Source organism: Oryzias melastigma, linkage group LG23 (genome assembly GCF_002922805.2).
Source record: "Oryzias melastigma strain HK-1 linkage group LG23, ASM292280v2, whole genome shotgun sequence".
In the NCBI taxonomy this organism is placed as follows: Eukaryota; Metazoa; Chordata; class Actinopteri; order Beloniformes; family Adrianichthyidae; genus Oryzias; species Oryzias melastigma.
Genome location: NC_050534.1, coordinates 10,547,659 through 10,570,752, shown reverse-complemented (window position 1 = coordinate 10,570,752; position 23,094 = coordinate 10,547,659). Strand labels below are relative to the sequence as shown.

Genomic DNA, 23,094 nt, shown 5'->3' with positions numbered 1-23,094 from the left:
AAACCACACATGTTCTGTGTAAATAGTACTTCTCCAGTCGTTGAAATGACTTGAAACTTTAAAAGTAGGACTTGTGTCTTGACTTGAGACTTGTTGATCTTGACTTGTGACTCGACTCTGGACTTTACTGCTTTTGACTTGGGATTTGACTCGGACTTCAACATCCATAACTCGTGACTTGACTCTGACTTTAGCCCTCTGACTCTGAAAGACGTTGATAAACAAAATCAATTATTAAAAGCACACCCGGTCTGTAGAAATAATATTACTCAGTCATTGAAATGACTTGAAAAGACTTGAAATGTTAATAGTAGGACTTGTGACTCGACTTGAGACCTGTTGATCTTGACTCATGACTTGACTCTGGACTTTACTGCTTCTGACTTGGGACTTGACTCGGACTTCAACATCCATAACTCGTGACTTGACTCTGACTTTAGCCCTCTGACTCCGAATGACTTGAAAAGACTTGAAATGTTAATAGTAGGACTTGTGACTCGACTTGAGACCTGTTGATCTTGACTCATGACTCGACTCTGGACTTTACTGCTTCTAACTTGGGACTTGACTTGGACTTCAGGGCAAAGACTTGAGACTTACTAAAGACTTGGTCCCACCTCTTGCAAGAACCATCTTGTAGATGTATAAGGAGAAATATTAGGAGATTGTCGCGTTGTAGATTTTTTGTTGTTTCTTTCAGCTATTTACTAAATTCATAAAGTATAAATAATAATTGAATTATTTACTTGAGTATTTTCCAATCAATTTATGCCTAATTATTCTATGTTTAATATGTCTTTGTATGGATATAAACCTATATTGGTTGTCTTGCTTATGCATTATTATGGCTTTTGTTGCCTGAAATAAATCATTTGCAATCCAGTTTACAGTTAGCAAAATTATATGCTTTATAAATGTTGGACAGGTGTAAATAAAATGTACGAATCTGAATTCTTCCCTACTCCTCCGGTTTCTCCTTACCCCCTACACTCCTAACGAAGAAATATGGAAAAATAGTGTCTTCATTTTTCTACGTTATAGCACTCATTGACGTCGTCATGGTTGCCAGTCATCTACGATATTTTTCTTTGACCTAGTACCAGGATATATCTTAAAATGTATGTTTTGTATTGCCAGACTCTTGCCAATACACAGCTCTAGAGTAATTCTTTGTGCTAATAGGACCACAAAAAGCTTCTTGCTTTCGGAAGTGGACGTCTATTGAGGTTGTGAACCTTTTATCTAACCCCTTTATAAAGAAACACACTTTCTGTGAACTTTTTTTTGCCCAACGAAACGTCAGTCTTTATTAGACGATCAAGACTTTCTCAAGCTTCACGAAACGTGACAGCTGAGACGTAGAGACCACCACATCACAAAGATGATTTACTATCGTCCACACAGACAAATCTGTTTGCAAAAAATAGAAAAGGAACATTTCCTGAGGATGTTTACTGCAAGTTTCACAGCAACTAATGAGGCCCCAATTATCTCTGAGTTAATCTGGGCCTGAATGTAAACCTGGCCTCGTTTTGGTTTTTGATGCTCCGGAGGCCGGATCAGACGCAGTCATGGTGGGTTTGGGCTGCCCTGCAACACGTGTGTTCAACAGGTGATGAATGAGTCCAAAGAGCTTTTGCCAGTATGGTAATAAATAAAGCGGATTATTTATGGATCTATCAAAGCGCAGAAATTAGAGTTTTATGGCTAAAAGACGAACTAGTTTAATGACACGTTTTGATGAGATCATGTAGAAGGTGTTCGGTTTACAGCTGCAGTTTAAAGCTACAGAACTTCGTAAACCTTTATTTATAAAGACATCCCACCCTGTGTAAAACTTGCCAATATTTACTTTTTTGACAACAAAGAGAACTTTTGCTCGAGTGATTTTAACTAAATTTCAAACATGCCACCAGGTTAAGTCTTCAATTAAAGTTTTGTTGACCTTTGGAAAAGGCAGCCATCTTTACCCCGCTAAATTACTTTATTGCCTCCTAACTACTTGATCATTTTGGGAAGCTACTTTTACAGTATCTCGATTTTTAGCGACATTAGCGTAGCTAGGTTGCAATGGTGGCGTTTTGCTGTTGCTCTCAAATTTATCACAATCTTGTAAAAATGTAATACATGAATCGTTGGATCAAGTTGAACGAGGCGATATGACATCCATTATGACTTCTTTAGAAATGCGGGCGTGGTTAGCGAAAAACGTCCGTTGCCAAGGAAATTCAAAAATTTAGTTTTGCCGATTCTTCTGAAAATTACATAGATGTGTTTGTCCCCTTCAGGCGACCAAAAAATGAAATGGTTGCTATGGAGATCAAACTAACAAAAAGCCGCCATTTTGAAAGAAGTCTTTTTTTAGTGAATTTGTCACGTGTCGCTCTGACAAAGAGAAGAGAGTAGTAGTTTCAACTAATTTTATTAGAATCTGTTGTCTCCCGTTCTAGTTAGATCGCTTTGCCTTGTCAAAAACTGAATTTTAGCAGACTTTTTTTGTTTTACCTGATGTCTTACGGGGCTCTAACTGCATCAAAACAGACAAAATGAGGAGAAACTGATAATACATGGCAAAAATGTCACTAAATAAATAATAAAGTCTACAAAAGCAATTGTTTATGCTCCTCTCACCAGGTTTTGAGGGACAACATGTTTGCCAACTTCCCTCAGCTAAGGACCTTGGATCTCCAGCAAAACGCCATCTTCATGGTGGAGGATAACGCCTTCAGTGGCCTCTCTAAACTCAAGACCCTGCTCCTCCAGCACAACAACCTGAAATCTGTCTCCGAGGAGGTCCTGCTCCCCATGCCACAGCTCAACTACCTCCGTATCTACGACAACCCCTGGAGCTGCCAATGTCCTCTGGACAGTCTGGTCAGGACCCTGCAGGTGCCTAGCAACCGCAACCTGGGAAACTACGCAAAGTGTGCAGAGCCGGCTTCGCTGAAGGGCAAGAAGTTGAAAATGCTTAAGGTGGATCTGCTGTGTGCAGAGGACGCTCAAGTGGAGGGCGGAGAAGATCCACTAGAGAAGCTCCCATCAATAAAAAAGAAGCCGGAGGCCATGTCCTTGTGCAGAGCGCAGTACTTTCCGCAGCCTCGGATGGACTGCAGCAACAAAAGTGAGTCACCAAATGTCCTAATTTGAATAAAACCAACAACCTATCAGCAGTCAGAACTCTGATTGAGTATTTTTGCCACTTTTCTCTTATGGTTTCTGGATTTTATAGACATTTTTGCTCTTAAAGACCCACTTTGATTATCTTTTGAGCTATTTTAAAAGCGTTCCCATTGGTCTTCTAATTATGATTGTGCCTGTGTCGTTTTCTAGGACATATTTTATGCTCAGAAATGCAATTTTAGGCTTCATTTTCTTTATATTTGTACTCCATCATGAGAAAATTCTCCAAGATCATGTAAAAAGTTAAAACATTTTAATGAGGGTCTTTAAGTAGACTATCATCCACCATTGCACTCCACTACACACTGGCTCATGCTTACTTATCCAGAGAAACTTGGACGCCAAGGTTTAAAAATGGCTGCGTAATGTTTTGGTTGCAGCCAGACAGTGAGCAGAATGTTGTTTGTTTTGCTTGAATTTGCTTCAAGGAAGGAAAAGAGCTGCTCTGTTTAAACTGGAGTCTGCTCTTACAGCAGCTTTAGAGGGAAAAGTTCAGCCTAATTAATCCATATTTTGTTGCATTTCATATCAGAAATGTATCTTAAAGTTTTACTCTCAAAATTTGATCAAATCTTATAAATATGTTTGATTGGGCTTTAGTTTGGGCAAAGCTGCTTTGTTGTGAAAAGGCTTTGTAATAACTTTTGGTCTACATGGCTTTAGAAGGAAAAAATAGCAAAAAAAATGTTGGTGCTACAGCCTTTATATATTTTGATTAATGCTTTCTAACTATTTTAAACATATTTTAAACACATGAGATCCCTATCTCGTTAGCATGATCCAAATCTTCCTTAAATACCCATTGTATATAATTCGGTCCATGTTTTCTGTCCTGTAGTTCGTCAACATTCCACTAGGGGCAGAAGAGGGGCGTTTCCTGGTCATTTCAAAATGGCTGCCTCCATGAAATCTCAAAAACCCTTTTGGCGGGAAACTTGTTTTGCTGTTTTTTTTAAACTTTTTGGTGAGAATAACTCATCCATTGTTATTTATTTTTTTAAATGACTACTTGTATGGAAGGAAAATAGACTCACCGTGATTTGTGTGTGCGTAATTCTTGATTTGTAACTCATACATTTTGGGCATAACTGTGTACTTACAATTGTGTATTTACATGTAAAAAAGCTTCAAATTCCAAAAAATACAAAAAACAATTTACACACGCATAACTTAAAACTACAACAGCTTGAAGCTAACTACACACAAATCTTTAAAAATAAGGCTCAAATTGCTTGTTATGCTCACACAAAACCGCATTTGTTTATGAGCGTCCTTCAGCGTCTTACCTTTGTTTTCCACCTAAACACCACGGCGAAAACAACAATAAAATCTTGCGATATCCAGCTTGTGTCAAATGTTCAGTCAGCCTCATGGTTTTTGTAGTTTTGAGACATGTACGGCTCAGATTTTAATTGGGATGGGTACCGAACCGAAACTCTGTACCATGTTCAGTACAGTTGTAGTTGGGCTTTACAGGGTTAAAGTTTCAATTTAGTGTTTCTCCCATAAATCTAATAGTGCTTAAAGAATGTCACTATGATTAAAGATTCATCCCAGAACAAAGAGTAACTTCTTCATTGAGTTATAAGTCAGAATCGCACAATGCAGCTTCTGTGTTTGAGTTTGAGAACCAACCAAGTTTTTTCCACTTATTTTCTCCTCTGCAAAGCGAGTTTTGAATCAGCGCTTTATCTTAACCGCTATAAGGCCCTTCTGTTTTTTATCATCCCTTTTATTCCTCTCCATCATAAATGCTTCCTGCCTTCATGCTTTCTTCTTTGGGAAGAACTTTTAAGTTGTGCAGAACGCTGCAGTTCCTCTTCCTTCAAGTTTTTGCACTTTTGTCTCAGTGTCGACGATGGTACCGCTGTGATATTTTGATCTCAGGTAGATTATTTTTGCTACGCCTGTGCACCTTCTCAGCTTGCATCTGGTCTGCCTTGCAAAGTAAACCTTTACCAGATGTGAGCGGATGACTTTGGCGAGCTGCGATTTTGGGTTGAAATGAGGTAATGCAAGACAAAGAAAGGCCAGGGGGCTTGTTTCTGGGCACGTTTCACCAGAGAAAACATGATATGATATTATCAATACCTCCCAGCTTTTATGCTGTTTCCAAGCCAATGTCAAAACCTCTTGATGTTGTAATTTATCGGGATAACAGTCAAAGGTTTGTTCGTTCTAATCAGTTCTACATTAGAGTTTTAGAAATAGAAGCTGGAGAAACACAACTATCCCACGTTTTGTTTTTTGTCTTACACTGGACAGTAGGGCTGCCACTAATCGACTATTAAAATAGTCGACGACTAATTTCATAGTGGATTAATCGTTACTTTATATTTATATTTACTTTATATGGAGTCAGAATGTAGTAAAGTTGAAAGTTGTAGTGGGATTCTGCTAGCTTTTCGGACTATTTTGGCATTTATTAAAGCTATTTAGGCCATATTGGGGTTTAGCTAAAATTTCAGCTACATGCTAGCTGTTTTGGCAAATTTGGGATTTTTTCAGTTTTCTTAGGCTAATTTGGAGTTTTTGCTAAAATTTCATTTGAATGCTAGCTGTTTTGGCTAATTAAGTTTTTTTTGCTTATTAGGCTATTTTGGAGTTTAGCTAATATTTCAGCTACATGCTGGCTGATTCAGGCTAATTTAGGCTTTTTATAAATTTTTTAGGCTGTTTTAGAATTTAGTCTGACACAGCTAACACAGCAGTCAGGTGGCAGTCTGACTGTCGTCTGACTGCCACCAGACTGTCGCCTGACTGCCACCTGACTGCCCCCTGACTGCCACTTGACTGCCACCTGACTGCTGCCTGACTGCTGCCTGACTGCCACCTGACTGCCACCTGACTGCTACCTGACTGCCACCTGACTGCCACCTGACTGCCATCTGACTGCCACCTGACTGCCACCTGACTGCCACCTGACTGCCATCTGACTGCTGCCTGACTGCTATCTGACTGCCATCTGACTGCTGTTTGACTGCCACCTGACTGCCACCAGACTGTCACCAGACTGCTGCCTGACTGCCGTTTGACTGCCACCTGACTGCCACCTGACTGTCACATGACTGCCACCTGACCGCCGCCTGACTGCCACCTGACTGCCGTTTGACTGCCACCTGACTGCCACCTGACTGTCACCAGACTGTCACCTGACTGCCACCTGACTGCCGTCTGTCGCCTTACCGACACCTGACTGCTGCTATCTACATTTATGACCACGGCGTTTTAAGAAAAAAAACAAGCAAAACCTTGAAGATTCGTATTTGTGACCGTAGAATTATCTGCCGTTGATTACATGAATCAAGTGCTTTTTCACCAATAAGAAGCCACAATAGAGGGTTAGTTGTATACCATACAGGAAAACGTCCCTCAAGCCTTGGAGTTTGACACTTGTCCTCTAGAAAAAAAAACCCAGAGAATTCTCAAACCCAAAACGTAATAAGGAATTATTCAATTCTTTAAAATAATGTTTTTTAACATAAAAATATCGTAAATGGTTGTTCTCAAAGAAAATTTGAACAATGCTCTTGAAGTGGTAAACCTTAGTCACATCCACCTCTATACGTAAGTGCTATGGGTTTTGGGTTTTCTTGGTGTGTTTTTAAGTGTCCACTATGACATGTCGCCTGCAGCATCCTTGTCAGAAAGCGATCTACGACCTTCATTTTTGTCCCGTTCAGGTTTGACCATTTTCCCCTGCAGACATCCCAAATCCACCCATAAGGCCAGTCATGACTAAGGCTGTTAACTTGAATTTATACCATCCTTCCATAAACCTTTTCCTGACACCATGACCTGTGCTTACCCAAAAGATCTTGAGTTATCCTTCAAGCTTTAGCTCGGAAATACCCATAATTCCACGCCGACTTTCTCCATTAGATCTCAGCTTTATACACACAAATGGAGGGACTTTACCAAGGTCAGGTTTTAAAGGCCTAGAATTCCTCATGTGGACTAAATGATATAAAGCATAGAAGCTGAGTTCTTAACCTTACAATGCTCACATGTAGAGACTTTAAAAGTGATGGATTTCCACATATTAGAAAACGACCACACGAACCCTCAAAACACATCAAAACAAGTGTGATAAAACTACATAAAACGTTATGGCATGCATTTGCCCTCATCCATTAAAAAAATGTTCCTTAGCTACTTTTTTTGGCAAAGTTTCGAGCTCCACGATGCAAAGCCAATTTTCTCAGTCATTAACATTTTAAATGGGATAGCAGTCAGAAGTGAGAGATATGTTTTCCCAGCATGCACCGTCCAAGAAAAAGTGTAGAGACTTTGCAGACTTCCTCGAAGGTGAACAAAATTTCATATGGTGATCAATCAATGTTCATGAGTATGACACATTATGGCTGACCTGAAGAATACCCGCCCTAAATATGACTATTAGCTTTTTTTGGGACCCCAAAACGGTGGGAAAAGTTTTGAGAATTAAAAATCTTGAGAAGAGCAGAGCAAACTTTGTTCCCATCAACATGATTGGAAACATATTTCTGCCATAAAGCGCCCTTTAATCCCATCTGCATTTTTCTTCTCCCCATGTTTTAAATGTTTTTTCTTCTGGTTTGTGGGTTGGTTTTTTGTTTCATTTTTTTAGGTAAACCGCAGCTAATTTAACACAGTTCTCAGAGGGGGTATGAGTAACAGGCGCAACAAATGTAGCAAAACTTTAAATCTGCATAATTTAAAATGTAAAAATAGAGTTCCAATGAGCTGGTCAAAGCAAAAATGGAGAGTCCTAAAGGTGAAAATCTAAAAGTTGAGTAAAACACTAGACATAATGAGTATGGTTCATATTTATTAAATCTCAGGTGTCTACTTTGCAAAATAAAACCATTTTTAATCTGAGTTTGCCAGATTACAGATTAAACAAAAAAGTTAAGAACATTTTGTTATTTTTCCATATTTTTTTTTAAAAATGTGAGGTCTTCAACTGTCATAATAATATGTCGCAATTACAAAACTATAAAATGTAGAATTTCATAAAATAAAAGCTTTTTTTAATCTGTTTAGCAGATTAAGATGAAAAATACATGTATTTGTATTTCTTAATTTCTTGAAAATGTCCCGTCTTCAGCTGTAAAACTGAGACATCAGAATAAAAAAAATTGCACTTTTTTTTTTTTTAAATGAAAGTATTTTCAATCTGATTTTAACAAATTTTAGAGTTAAACACAAGACCCAAGACACTAAGTTGTATATATTTTTTCTTAAATAAAAATACAAAGTTTTCAACTCTCATATTGATACATATAAATAAGAAACTATAAAATATAATTATATAAATGAAAAGCATTTTTAATGAGTTTGACAGATTATAGTGTCAAATACAATATGAAAAATACAAACTTGTATTTTTGTTTTATTTTTAAATGTCAAACCTAAGTCTTATAGTGAGACATCAGAATGAGAAAAAAAACGATAAAACATATAATTTTACAAAATAAATGCTTTTTTAATCTGAGTTTGGCAGATCATATTGTCAAACACAAGATCCAAAGTAAAAAGTTATATTTCTCCTTTTTTTTTAATCAAGTGTCAGGTATCATAAGAAAAGCACCAGAATTTTAAAAAGTAATTAAAAATATCACATTATGTACTTGAAGAGCTGAAAGCGTTGTAGTCAAGACTCCTTTTACTTTGAAGGACATGCAGTAACCAAGACAATAAAGAAATAAATCCAAAAGTAAGAAACTGTAAAATATGAAACCAGTTGCAGCAAAATAATATTAGTTTTGCAAGAACAAAACAATAAATGCTCATTTCCAAACATCATTGAGCTTAATCTAACACCTCCAAAGTGGAATCGGGTTTCTGGAAGAGCTAATGACACCATAACTCAAAGATAATCGATCGGGGTGAGGCCTGCAGAAACGTGTAACTCACTCCACATGTTTTTTTGCAACCTGACAGTGTAATGCATCCAGATTAATCGCTTGCACACCAAATTAATCATAAATGGAATCAGCACTAAGTGCTAAAGCGGGAAGTGGATCCTATATGTTGCAGAAACATTAAATATGGTTTTTATTGTCGGTAATATAGTTTTTACCGCCATATAAAGTCTGAAAAATATGATTAATGTGACAGGTTTTTATGAGAACAAAAAAAAAAAAAACGTTTTTCCAACAAAAATTTTGATTTGCAGCGTGTTTCGTTTTTTTTTTTTTTTTTGGACAGAGAAATTCAAGGGGAACAGATGTTCTTCTGAGTAATGAATCCAGCAGGTTCAGCAGAAATCCCGTCCAACATGGGAAGGCTTAGTTTTCCTGACATGTTATCTCACTTTTGCTCTCCTAAATGGTTTTTCCTGTGAGCCCCTGACTGATAACACTTTACTACTATCCAAATAAAAGATATTTCTCATTGAAAACCACTAAAGAAGCTGTTAAATGTGAGACAGGAAGCACGATTTCTACTGTATTAAAGCAGTAAAGGATACACCGAACTATGAGGCACATTAAGCAAAGCAAGAGTGTCAAAGATAAGTCAGTCATTCAAACATAAACCGTGTTCACAGTAACTCCAGAACTTGTTTGCAATACGCTACATGTTAGCCACATTAGAAGCATTAGCATAGCCACAGTATCCGTAACTCCCAACCTCGTTTCCAACACAAAAAAAACGATTGATACAGTTGGAACAAACCTTACTGTAACTATGCTAACTCATAACCTTGCTAGTGACACACAAAAAAGTCTGATACCACTACAAATTAGCTGTATTAGCAAATTCATACCTGCTCCCAACCTTGTTAGCAACATAAAAAAACAAACTGATTGGCTACTGCTAAAGCAAACATTACTGTGGCTATGCTAGCTCCCAATCCTGTAAGTAACATGTAAAGCACAAACCAACACATATTAGACGCATTAGCGGATAAACAATATCTCTAACTCCCAACTTTGTTTGCAACACGTAGGAAAATAGCCTACCGCTAAAACAACTATGCTGTGAATACTTGCTAGTAAAACGCAACAAAAAGAAAACACACACAGTCCAACACTTCTATGATACATGTTAGCATATTTACAATAGACCCTACATTGATTCCAAAACGTAAAAAAATAAATTAATACTGCTAAAATAAACATTACTGGGAATATGCTAACTCTTAACCTTATTAGTGACACGACACCGTTACACATTAGCCGCGTTAGCATCTTTACAATACCTGTAAGGCCAACCCTTGTTTGCATCACGCTAAAAATCAGGCTGATGCTGCTAAAGCAAAAGTTACTGTCACTACGCTAGCTCCCAACTTTGTAAGCTAGACGTAAAAAATAAAGTCAGACATCGCTACAAGTTGTCTGTGTTATTCGATAAACAACATCTGTAACTCCCAACCTTGTTTGCAGCATGTAAAGAGAGACTTCTAGCACTAAAGCAAACCTTATTGTGGCTATCCTAACTCCCAACGCTTTGAGTAATGTGTAAAACAAAAACCATTGCCCTACATTGCTACATATTAGCCACGTTAGCAAGTAAAAAATATCTGTACCTCCAGAGAAAAAACATTACTTTGACTGCTTTAATTTAAACCTTATAAGTAATGTATATTTAAAAAAAACACACTGCAAGATATTAGCTGAATTAGCAGATAAAAAATAGCTGTATTACCAACACGTAAACCCAATGTATAGCACTAAAACAAACTTTACTGTGACTATGCTAACTCCCAACTTTGTACGTAACAAGGACCAAAAAAAAAATTGGAAATTGCTACAAGTTAGCTACGTTAGCGTAGTCACATTACCTGTCACTTCCCACCTTGTTTGCAACACATAAAGAATAGACGTAAACCGCTAAAACAAATGTTACTGTGGTTACGCTAACTTGCAACCTTGTTAGTAACATAAAAAAAAAAAAAAAATCATTCCAACCCCTTTACTTGTTAGCCGCGTTAGCATATGCACGATACTTGCTACTATTGTTTACAACAATAAAAAAACAGATTGATATAGCTACGCATTAGCCACGTTAGCATATTCATGCTAACACCCAACCTAACATTTTGACAAAGCACCATGTTCCTCTCAAAACCACCTCAACATCAGTATATAAGGAATGTTGGGGTTTTTGTTTTTGAAAAAAATAAAAACTTTTAGCTCATGTCTTGGAAAAATCCTTTTAATCACAGTGAGAATTTGCAAAAGATGCCCAATAAATTGAAGTCAGGTGAAGAAGCCTTTCTCCAGGAAGTTGTAGGGCTTTGCAGACTCCCACAGAAAAGGCTCCAGTTCCAGTTGACCGATGGCCTTCAAGAAGCAGCCAAAATGTCTCCTAAAGCCGGGCTTCTTCCAGCGTTTTACGAGCCTCTCTGCCTGCTGCTGATTCATTCCCATCAGAGAACAATAGTCGCTACATTTCCTTTGTGTGCTCCCTTCATGCATATGTGCATTTAATTGATTTACAACACCCGGGACTTTATGATAACTGGCTGCAACATCTGTGGCAGTAAAGACGCTGCAACATCTGCTTCGTAAAAGTGTTTTTACCGCTAAGTATACAGTGTGTGTCAGTAAATATATCTGCTGACATGAAGACAGATCAAAATAAACAGATTTTAACTATGAGGATTTCTTTTAGAGAAATGGTAAATTTGACTTTGAAGGTTTGCAGCAGCTCTCAGCTGCTGGTTCCCTCACATAGAAAGAAACTTCATAAAGTCTCTGTTATCAGAATCAGACGCTCTGGCCTGTTGCATCCATTACAGCTCACATAGCTTTTAGATAAATGTGTGTCTGAGGCTGGAAGGAAGTAAGACAAAAAAAACCCCCAAAAAACTCCCCATCGACACGTAACTCAAATATTGTTGAACATGCTGTCGTCCTTGGCTCCATCTTGAAAATGTTAAACGTTAGACACAACCCACAGGACATCTTGAAATCATATAAGACCCAGACATGTTCAATTCCCAGCTCTAGATGCAGAGCTCACACGTCTCACACACCTGCACAGAAACCTGTAAATCTGTCAACAAGTAGACGCGACTACATCTTTGTATCGACATTTACTGAAAAATGTGACTTTTTACGCTCTTTTATACCAACAAAATACATCACCGCCTATTCATTGAAAACTTGAGGATCCAATTTCTTAATTTTTTTTTCTTTTCCTTCTCAGATCTGAGCCACATCCCCTCTGAGATGCCGCCGGAAATGCATAAGATCGATCTGTCCAAGAATGGCATCAAACATCTCAGGCCCAAACAGTTCCTGCTGTCCAAAGACCTCAAGGTGCTCAATCTCAGCAGCAACAACCTGCAGCAAATAGACCCAGGTAACCCTTCACCATCTCTCACCCTGAAACGATCATTCTGTTCTTTTACGCACTAGTTCAGGGGTCTCTTTTACCCTTCCATTGTGGCTCTCTGGTTAAAGAAAAATAATGTTTTTAAAAACTAAAACATTTTAGAAATCAGATTTTTGTGTACCACGGAAAATCCATTGGAAGTCAGACAGCACCACCAGAATTAAGACAAACTGGATTATAAAATGGATTTTCTATTTTTTCACAAATTTTTAAGTGCACCTTAAGGGTTGAGAAATACAGAGAGAGTCACAATTGGCTCCAATTTATTTTTTGAGTTGGATTCATGTATTTTTAGCAGAGATCTACCACAAATAGTAAAATAAACTTTTTTTTTAAATCACTGCTTAATCAATTACACTACCTGCTACTATTAGCAGCATTTAGCTGATTGTATGTGACACAAGGTGTCTTTTATTTTGAAAGGAAATCATGTGAACCTCTGTCAGAAGCTATAAACTGTTTCATATTTTTTAAAATAAGGAGTATTTTCTCTTTATAATTATGTTTTATTTATCATATTGGTAGCATTGACATAAATACAAATCTTATTTTTCTAAAGAATGACATACGTCTTTGCACTAGTTAATTAAGCAAGTGATGCTTAGTTCATAGAGAAAAACACAGGAAAGTTTTAAAATAACAGGAAATGCTTATAAAAGCCTTTTTATACAACTCTTAAAAGATTAGGACACAGTTAATATTAATATACTTCTGGAAATTTGAACAATCTATCCAGTTTAACATATTTATTGTGTACTAATTTAGTAGGAAAAAGGCATTTTTGTGGCTGAATGGGTGTAAAAACGTTTTTAATGCCCTTATACAGCATAAAATTCTCCATTTGTGTCAAAAAAGGCCATACTTTATATGTATAAAAAAATTCTGATTTGTTCTTTATTTGAAGTATAAGTGTTTTTTTTTTATTTGTACAGAACTAAAGTTAAAAATTAAGGTAGAAAAACTTGAAAAAAAAAAAGTTTAATCCGATTTATGTGTGCATATTTCGAGATTTGTAGCTTGTGTTTTCCTATTAACTCATACGTTACATTGTGTGCATAATTGTGTGCACTTGCAATTGTGTATTCACATATACAAAAATTACAAAACACACAACAAAATACAATTTACACACAGAACTTTAATTTACAGCAGCTTAAAACTAACTAGACACAAAAATGGAATGAGTCTATTTTCTCTCTGTATTTTTGGGACAGAAAACATCATGAAATACTTGTGATATCGTTTACATTTCCCCTGCTCAGAGCTGTACACACTTACAGTCAGGGCTTTTATTCTTTTACCATGTGTTGTGCAGACTCTGTTCATGCAACTGTCCTGCTTGCAACCACCATATGTTAGCTTGTCGTATTCCTTCATCTTCTTCTCGAAAACGGAAAACATTCTTGCTTTACACTGCAGATGAAACGTTAAAATAATCAATGATTTGGACCAGAATTAATCAGTCAAAGTTTCTGCTTCCTGTTTATGTCAAAAAGATATCATTTTTGGCCACAAACGTGATTCATAAAGATAAAAAAAATATTTTTGGATTCAAATTAAAAGAGAAATTGAGGAGAAAAAATATTCTAATTGATTAACTTGGTTTTTGTTTGTAAAAAGACAATTAAATTTGCAATTTTAAAGCAGCAATTCACAGTGGATAACGCAGAAAAATTAAGAATAAATACAGCAACAGTTTAACAAACTTTAAATTCCTTTTAATCTAATTCAGACCAGATGTTTCCTTTTAGGTCAGACTGTACAATTTAACAACCACCACCAGATTATTTGAAATATATTCAGATATATAGTCAAGAATGCACTTAACACAGGTTGGTTAGTAATCAACAAAAGATGAATCGTCCAGGATCTCCCCCGCCTTCGACCAACAGTAGCTGGGATAAGCTCCTGTGACCCCATGACCCCAGAGGGGATCAAGCGGGTTTAGAAAATAGATGGATTGAATTCCAGCAAGGACATTTTTAGACAAGAAAAAGAGCAGATACTGCAAAGATAGAGAAAAATGTAGCCGTTTATCCCAAGAAAACTCTCAGAAAGACTAGAGGAGTATAACTAAAGACTCTACAGAGCCCTGAAATGACTTTGAAATAAATAAATAAATTGTTCCCTTAAATTAGCAGTTTGTGCATGAAAGTTAGCATTTTGTGCTAGCACATTAGCATATTGTGCACATGAATTAGTATATTTTTGCGCATTATATTCTTATTTGTGTCCACAACTTAGTATCTTAGGCACAAGCTAGCATTTTAGGCACACAAGTTAGAATTTTGTGCACACATGCCAGCATTTTGTGTGCACAAATAGAAAAACTGTGAGCATAAGTTAGTATTTTATACACAGATCCTGGCATTTTGTGCGGAAATGTTAGTATTTTGTGCACACATGCTAACAATTTGTGTGCACATGTTAGCTTTTTTGTGCATGTTAGCTTTTTGTTCACACATACTAGCAATTTGTGCACACAAGTTAGCATTTTGTGCACACAAGTAAGCATTTTGTGCGCACTTGTTAGCATTTTGTTTGAACAAATCAAAATACTGTGGGCATAAGTTAGCATTTTATGCACAGATCCTGGCATTTTGTGTGGAAATGTTAGCATTTTGTGCACACATGCTAACAATTTTTTGTGCACATAGCTCTTTTGCGCACATGTTAGCTTTTTGTTCACACATACTAGCAATTTGTGAGCACATGCAACCATTTTGTGCACACGTGCTAGGATTTTGTGCGCACAAGTTAGCATTTTGTGCTCACAAGTCACCATTTTGAGCCCACGAGTTAGCATTACATGCACACATTGTAGCATTTTGGGCACATTTTGCAATTTGTGCACGCAAGATTGATATGCACACAAGATACTAACGTGCCCACAACACACTAATTTGTGGGCACAACATATAAATTTTTTTGCACAAAATGCTCAGAATCTTACTTATGTGCACATGAATTTGTGTGATAATTTGAGTGCACAAAATAATTTTTTTTCACAATGTCATGTCCAGGGCTACGTAACTCTGACAGAGAAAGAAAGACAAGTTAAAAAAAATACATCAGTTTTCTTAATAAAACCAACCTTACAAAGTCTACTTTATTTGATCATTTAACCACTTCACCTCACTGTCTAAAGGTTTTTGTTTTTTTTTTTTGCTTTATTTGTGACGATCCAAGAGGATATTTGATGTTTGCTTTATTTCAAGCCTCATTTTAGCAGCCGGAGTTCCTTTCCAATCAAAATATTTGAGAATATTACTATACTAATCATCAATTTTGAACAAGAAAACCCATTAAAAGTGTTTATTCATCGCTGTAGAGACGGATGCCTTCCTGTCAGGAGGGGAAATCCTTGTAGCTTTTTACTCAAACAACACGTGTAAACAATTAGCTGCATGCCCCTCTCCCCCTTCTGAAGAAAACAAATTAGAAAATGACAAATATGTCTTCTTGGTGATCATAGCAGCCAATCACACGTGGTCTGAATCATTTTCATCAAATTACAAGTGAATTACATTAAAAATGAAAGATCAGATAGGAAGAGATACCCAAAAGAAAAGAACAGAAGCTTGTAGGATTGAGATATTCATCTGGGATTATTTAGACGGATATTTGTGGGTTTTTGGGGAGCAATGGTTTTGTTTAGTCATCCATTTATATTAATTTAATTTACATTTTTGGGGGGGATAGTAACAGGGAAGACCAAAGAATAAATCATTTTCAGAGCCCACATGAATCAAAATAAAAAAAATAATAAATGTAACTTTAAGTGCCATAAAGAAAGAATTTAAAGCTAATTTGTTTGATTTTGTGATGAAAAAATAAGTCAAATGACATAACTTTAACCTAAAAGCTGACTGTAATAAATCCTCTTTTTTTTTTTAAAAATCTTCGACTCTTTTATTTCTTGCCAAACTCATCCACCTCAACACGATCCGCATACCCTCCTCTCTCCTCCCATTTCCTCCTTCTCCTCCTCTCTTCCGCTCTGCAGAGATCAAAGCGAGCCCAGAGGCTGCTGGGCAGCAACAAACAGCCTCTGCCGTCCAATTACGCCCACGAAACGCCACAGCTGAAGGACGGCGGCGGGTCTGGAAGCTTTTATGGAGTTCATTAGCTCTGCGGAGAGTCACCAGATTCACCTAATAATGTCAGCTGGTGTCTTCTGTCTGTCTACTGCAGCCGGTTAAGGAGATGCAGCTGCCCTGCAACCTGGGGGGACTTTTGATGTTTAAACACAGTTCCAAAGCATTTTTTAACTTATTTTTGAATCACTCTATTTTTATAAATATCTGAGATATCTGTCGTTATTATTTCACACCTTCTTTTCCGTTAGTGATGGGTTGCCATGGTAAAGTTGATTCCTTTACAAAAATAAAGAACCTTTGAAGTTCTGATAAGCTCTGATGCTGCAAAATAGTTTGGCGATATCTTCAAGACCTTCAGATAAACTGATTCTGTTGACGCTTTACAACAGCTGTAAGCTTGATTAATGACATCTGGAATGTCAAAGTGGTGCGAATTTGTGAATTAAACACAAACCAGGAAGTTTGGTTCATTGCTGGCTTCATTGCTGTGGCGGATATGAATAAACATTGTGTCAGGACAACAAATTCTCATTTCCAAGTAGTCACATATTGTCGTTTGGTTAAGGACGTTAAGATGTTTGGTGCTCGAGACGCGTTCAGTACCCTAACCTAGTATCAGTCCGCACCCGCAACTGTATCTGGTACCACATCCGTTACTAGGTTTGGGTACCAGTGCGCTCCGCGTCACAGTACTAGACTGGTTCCGGTTTGCGGCCTGGAGGTTAGGGACCCGTGATTTGATGTGAACAGTCAACACGTCAAAAAAAGGCGACTTGGGGACATGGAGGGGTCCTCAACCAGATGTTGGCTTGAGAGTGAGAATGTGTTGGTCAGGACAGTTTACCTTTATTTAAAGACGCTGCTCATCACCTGCTCCGTACATCACTACCAAATCCAAGTCCCTGATTGGTCAAAGTTTGACCAGAAGTAGCTGGCAAATCGTGTTCACAGGTTTAGAGCTCAAAAATGGTCATAAAATTTGCAAAGCGACACATGAACGTGAGAGAAAAACGTGTATCTATGCATATTTGCCAGGATTTTTCATTTGAAGTGGCCACTAGAGAGAGTGTGTTAGCATGGGTTGTGCAATCAAGATATGCGCGGTTTCGTCAAACCAACTTTAGCCGGTGGTGTCCACACACTGGACAAACAGGGAGTGGCAAGGATGGGATTTGTGTTTTTTTTGTTTCCACTTATTACTAGTGCCTGTCTGCCACATGCAGTTGGGAGAGGCTCAGAGTGAAAATTCAGTGGTTCAAAACCCTGCTCAAAACAAAAGGTTTATTGGGTTTCCGTTGACTTTTTATTGAAAATGGCCACTTAAACGTGCGTTCCGAGGGTGGTGTGAATGTAGCTTAGCACCGGATTCACCGGTTTAAGACTGACACTTCTTCTTCTATGTTGCTGTTAGTTGTAAATGCTAATACAGACACCTACAGTGCCCTCTAGTGGGGAAAATAGCAAACACATGAACCTTTATAAAGATATTAAAAATTTACATATAAGTCGCAGCTCCAGCCAAACTATGTAAACAAAATCAACTTATTCTCCGAAAAATATGGTGTATCCAAATTCAGATGTGAGGTTTTCCTTTAATGCACCAATGGTACTTCCCTTCCCATAATCCTTTGCGATAAATCAGGAAATTGCAACAGGACAAATAAATGATCAGATTTTTAAAAAGGGGAGAAGAGACATGAGAATCTGCTGACTCACTGCTATAGAGTGGAAATCGGGTGAAAGCCAGAAGCACAGTTGAAGTATGGAAACACAGGGAGGCCAAAAGAGGTAAAAAGGTCAGGCTCACAGAAGCACCATAAGGTTTTGAGATCCTAAAATGTATGGAAAACCTTGAGCTTTCCATGCATTTTCTGTGCACTATGATAGAAATAAAAGTGGGATCATCAGCTGAAAACTGTAAATCATATGCTAATAAAAACCTGTGTATTTTTCTTTCCAGCTGCTTTCTCAGGCCTGCTGTACCTCCACGACCTCGACCTGTCCAACAACAGCCTCAGGTACTTCCAGTACGGCGTGCTGGAGGACCTCTACTTCCTGCGGACGCTCCTGCTCGACAACAACCCGTGGACCTGCGACTACAACATCCACTACCTGGTCTACTGGCTCAAGCTCCATCCCGGCGTCTCCTACAGGGGCCTCCTTTGCTCCCATCCACCAGAGTTCAGGGGCTGGCGGGTGGAAGACTACGTCAAGACCTACAACGGGGAATGTCCCATCGATAAACAGACAGACGGCATCGACAATGAAGCGGCAGAGTACGGAGGGTCCGAAAACGAGGTTCAGGGGGTGATGGGGGAAATGGCCGAGGGGCAAGGCGAATTTCTACCACAGCCTATAAAGAAGAAAGAGCCCAGCCCATTTGAAATCATCCGGTTGAGTTAGAGTGGTCAGGTGTTGAAGTTCACATGCTGAAAATGCTCTTGAAAAGGTTCATTCTGGCATTTTATGTTCGTGAAATGTCACGTTTGATCATATTTATACGATAAAAACATGGATCTTTCCCGTCTTGAATATGAGGTAGGAATAACTTTAGTTGAAAGTAATAGTTTTTTTCTAAAAATGGCTACGCTGTTATAGAATGTTGCATAAAGCACAAGAGGATACGTTATTTTTCCTTTTTTTTTCAAGACTATTCCCAGTCCTGTCTGTTTACATATTTAACTACTTTTATTTCAATTTTTTTCCTCTGAGTACGTGGAGATACGTAGAAGATGACGTACTCTATTTTTTTTAAAATGTGCCGTATTTTCCGCACTAAAGGACGCACCATCTGTTTGAACTTATGTCATACATGAGTCACACCAAACTATAAGCGGGACAAAATAGTCAAAGATAAGTCAGAAGTTATTACCTGCTTTCATAGTAACTCTGGAACATGATGCTACACGTTAGCCACGTTAGCATGGTTACAGTATCAATAACTTTTTTTCTAACACTAAAAAACAGGTGGATACACATAAAACAAACGTTACTGTGAATACGCTAGTAAACAGCCCTGTTAGTAACACGTAAAACAAACACAATCTGACACTGCTTAAGTTAGCCGCATTAGCGTAGTCATAATAACACCCAACGTTTGTGACATGTAAAATAACCAGACTGACACCGCTAAAACAAAAGTTATTGTGTCTACTATAACTCCCAATCTTGTTAGTGACACATAAATAAGAACAGTACGACACAACTACCTGTTAGCCACGTATAAACAATTCCTGTAACTCTTGTTGGTAACATGTCAACAGTACATTAGCATATTGACAATAACACCCAACTTAGTTTGTAACACGAAAATAAATAATTAAATAAATAGGTAAATAAAACTCCTAACTTTGTGTGCAACGCATAAAAATCCGACTGATACTGTCAAAAAAAACATTAGGCTACTGTTACAGCGCCAACCTTGTTATTAAAAACGCTGACAATATACGTTAGCCATATTAGCCTTTTAGCATTAACACGTTTGTAACACATAAAAAACAGACTGATATCCCTAAAACTGTTATTACTGTGACTATGCAAATTCACAACCTTGTTAGCAACAAGTAAAAGAAGTTTGATCCAACACTGCTACACAATAGCTACACAATAGCCAATAATCATTAGCATAGTCACAATACCTCTAACTCCTAACCTTGTTAGCAACACGTTGCTGTGACGATGTTAAATCCTAACCTTGTTAAAAACACATGAAAAAACTCAGTTGCGTTAGCCACATCAGCTCAATAAAAATAACTCACAACTTTGTTTGTAACATGTCAGAAACAAACCGCTACTTGTAAGGCAAACATTGCTGTGACTACGCTAACTCCCTACCTTGTTAGTGACCTGAAAAATCTCAGTCCGACACCACTATAGTTAGCTACATTAGCTTATTAACAATAACACCCCATTTAAAAAAACGGACAGGTACCGCTAAAACAAACGTTACTGCAACTGTGCTAACTGGCAACCTTATTAGTAACGTGAAAACAAAATTCAGTCACTGCTACACGTTAGCTACATTAGCGTGTTCACAATAACACAAAAGTTTTGACAGAGCGCCGTTTACCTCTCAAAATCACGTCAACATTAGTCAACGTAAGCAAAATGAATCCTTATAGAAGGTGCTCCAGGTTTTAGGGTGTCATTTTTTGAGGGAAAAAAATTAAAGGTTTTAAGTGCGCCTCGCAGTGTGGAAAATACGGTATTTTAGATTTGAAAATCTGGATATTCCTCTTTTAGCTTTGAAATGAACTTTTGTTCTGGGTTTATGTTAATGTAAGAAGTGACCTGTGGGGTTTCTGGAAATAAAATCAAGTTTATTTTTGTCTGAGAATCAGTTTCTTTGAGCGACAGACAGTGATAAAAGGCTGCACACGCGTGCTCTGAATGGAAGCAAAGGGGATAAAACACATCAATGCCTTTCAAGTTTTAACATGAAAATGAAATTTCTCAAATTCAACTCCATTAAAACAGTTTAATAAAGGGTTTAAAGGCATCAAATAGAAAAATAGAGACTTCAACAAACTTAAAACTCATTTGTCCTAATGTTCTGCTTGGGCCCAATTAAAAGGGTTTCCTCTAACAGCAACAATTTTCACTAGAATATCATTAATAAAAAGAAATACACAAATTTTTGTCCCTTTTATATGCTTATGTTGTCACAAAAAAACATTTTTTTTTACACAAGGAGAAATTTCCGACCTGGATTATTTTTTGCTTTATGCTGCCCCCTAGTGTTTCCTTAAAGTAAGTTTACTCAAACATGTTCAATTGGAACTCATGATGACAACTTAAAAAGAAAAGAATGAAGTGATTAAAAAAAATAACTCCTGCTCCTGTGTGACAGAAAGCCTGAAAAATGATGTTTCAATGCCGTTTGTGACAGAACAAAGTTCTTGGGCTTGTTGTTCCTCCAAAATGAAAAAAAAAAACATTTAGTAAAAATTCATCCAAAAAGACGAAATACTCATAATTTTTTTTTTAAAAACAGCAAAAACAACCAAAGATTTGGCTGTTTTTTATGCAAAGGCACTGAAAAAATATGATCATATAAAAGCACTGATGTGCTTGAATGTAGGACATGATGGTTGGTGTCATTCTATGGTTTCAGTTCAAAATCAGTCTAAGAAAATGTTATTTGGTTTAAAAGTGTCTTGACTCGATCTGCTGGGATGAGAACGAAAAATTCCCGCAAACATTCCTCATTTGCTCTCAGTTCTGTCACGTGCACCTGTACCTGTACAGGTAATATTTTTCTAGGATGTGCGGCTTTCTGAAACAAGTCCGCCTTCTTTTTGTGCTTTTCTTATAAAAATAAAGTTTGATTGAATTATTTCCACATATTTCCATTCCTCCTCAGCAGCAGGACTTTTTCTCTGGCGGTGGCGTGTAGGCGGCGGTGTTGAGGTCGACTGGTCGAGAATTGGCTTGGAGTAGAATTCGCGGCGTACCGTTGATGTCCTCGTGCTGGAAAGAAAGGCCGTTCCTCGACATCAGCTCCCTGGCCATCATCACGAAGGCCTCCTCCACATTCTGGCTCTCCTGGAAAAAGACGCAAGCTGTGCTGAACAAATCCCAACCTCAAAAATTGTTGTTTTTTTTTTTTTTTTCCGCCTCACACCTGCTTTGAGGATTACCTTTGCAGACGTTTCTAAAGCTGCCAGAATCCCCATTTCTTTCGCCAGGTTGCAGGCGTCCTGGAACTGGACCTGCCGTTCCTCCTCCAGATCACATTTGTTACCTAGAAAAAAGATGTTTTTAAAAACATTTTTTATTAATTTGATGAAATTCACAAAAAAACATGATAATTTTTTTTATGAAACATAGCTTGTATGAGTTATGATGCGTTGGGTGATTCGCATGAATGTTCAGGGGGGAAAAAGCACCTTATTTACCCACTGTAACTGGCTGTAACTGCATCAAAAATGATTCATTATCAACAAATGTTTAATTCTTTCAATCCAACAACAGGTAATTTACAAAAATGACCAACAATTAATGAGTTATTCTCACTATACAGTTTTTAAAAATAGCTAAACTTTTTCCAGCCAAAAGTATCATGGAGGCAGCCATTTTGAAATGAGCAGGAAAAGCTTTTCTGCTGCCCCTAGTGGAATAATGAGGAACTACAGGGCAGAAAACATGGACCAAGTTCAATACAATGGCTTTTTAAGGAAAGTTTGGATGAATCTAATGAAATAAGGATAATAAAAATGAGTGCAGCAAATAGTCTATGATACAAACATTAAAACAGGATTAGTTAAATAAGTAAAAATACAAAAATGGACAAACAGATCGTATTACAATGGAATTATAAAGACATGGAAGAACTGAACGGATGTGTTTTGGGTTTTGATGTGAAAAAGTGGTAAAAATTAAGTTGTTTTTTTATTTAAAGGTTGATAAATTCCAAAGATAGGATAGTGAGATAGATAGGTGAGGAGGATGAAAAAAAATGAGCTGGTCCATGGTTGTGGAGCAGGAT

General features: G+C 37.5%; 2 protein-coding genes across 3 annotated transcripts in view; one reads left to right on the top strand and one right to left on the bottom strand.

Annotated features, from left to right (window-relative positions):
- lrrc17 (leucine rich repeat containing 17) overlaps positions 1-20,772 on the top strand; it is a 33,804-nt gene extending 13,032 nt beyond the window's left edge. For both annotated transcript variants that reach the window (XM_024290902.2, XM_036210242.1), the window contains 3 exons: positions 2,635-3,121; positions 12,319-12,474; positions 18,568-20,772. In XM_024290902.2, the coding sequence (XP_024146670.1) occupies positions 2,635-3,121; positions 12,319-12,474; positions 18,568-19,010 (1,086 nt within the window). In that variant the 3' untranslated portion in view covers positions 19,011-20,772. The remainder of the gene's footprint in view (positions 1-2,634; positions 3,122-12,318; positions 12,475-18,567) is intronic.
- Positions 20,773-21,236: 464 nt separating this feature from the next.
- Positions 21,237-23,094, bottom strand: part of LOC112157855 (ras-related protein Rab-19) — a 5,732-nt gene continuing 3,874 nt past the window's right edge. Inside the window, exons 3-4 of the mRNA XM_036210243.1 lie at positions 22,247-22,350; positions 21,237-22,151 (exon numbers count right to left, since the gene is read on the bottom strand). Of these exons, the coding sequence (XP_036066136.1) occupies positions 21,966-22,151; positions 22,247-22,350 (290 nt within the window). The 3' untranslated portion in view covers positions 21,237-21,965. The remainder of the gene's footprint in view (positions 22,152-22,246; positions 22,351-23,094) is intronic.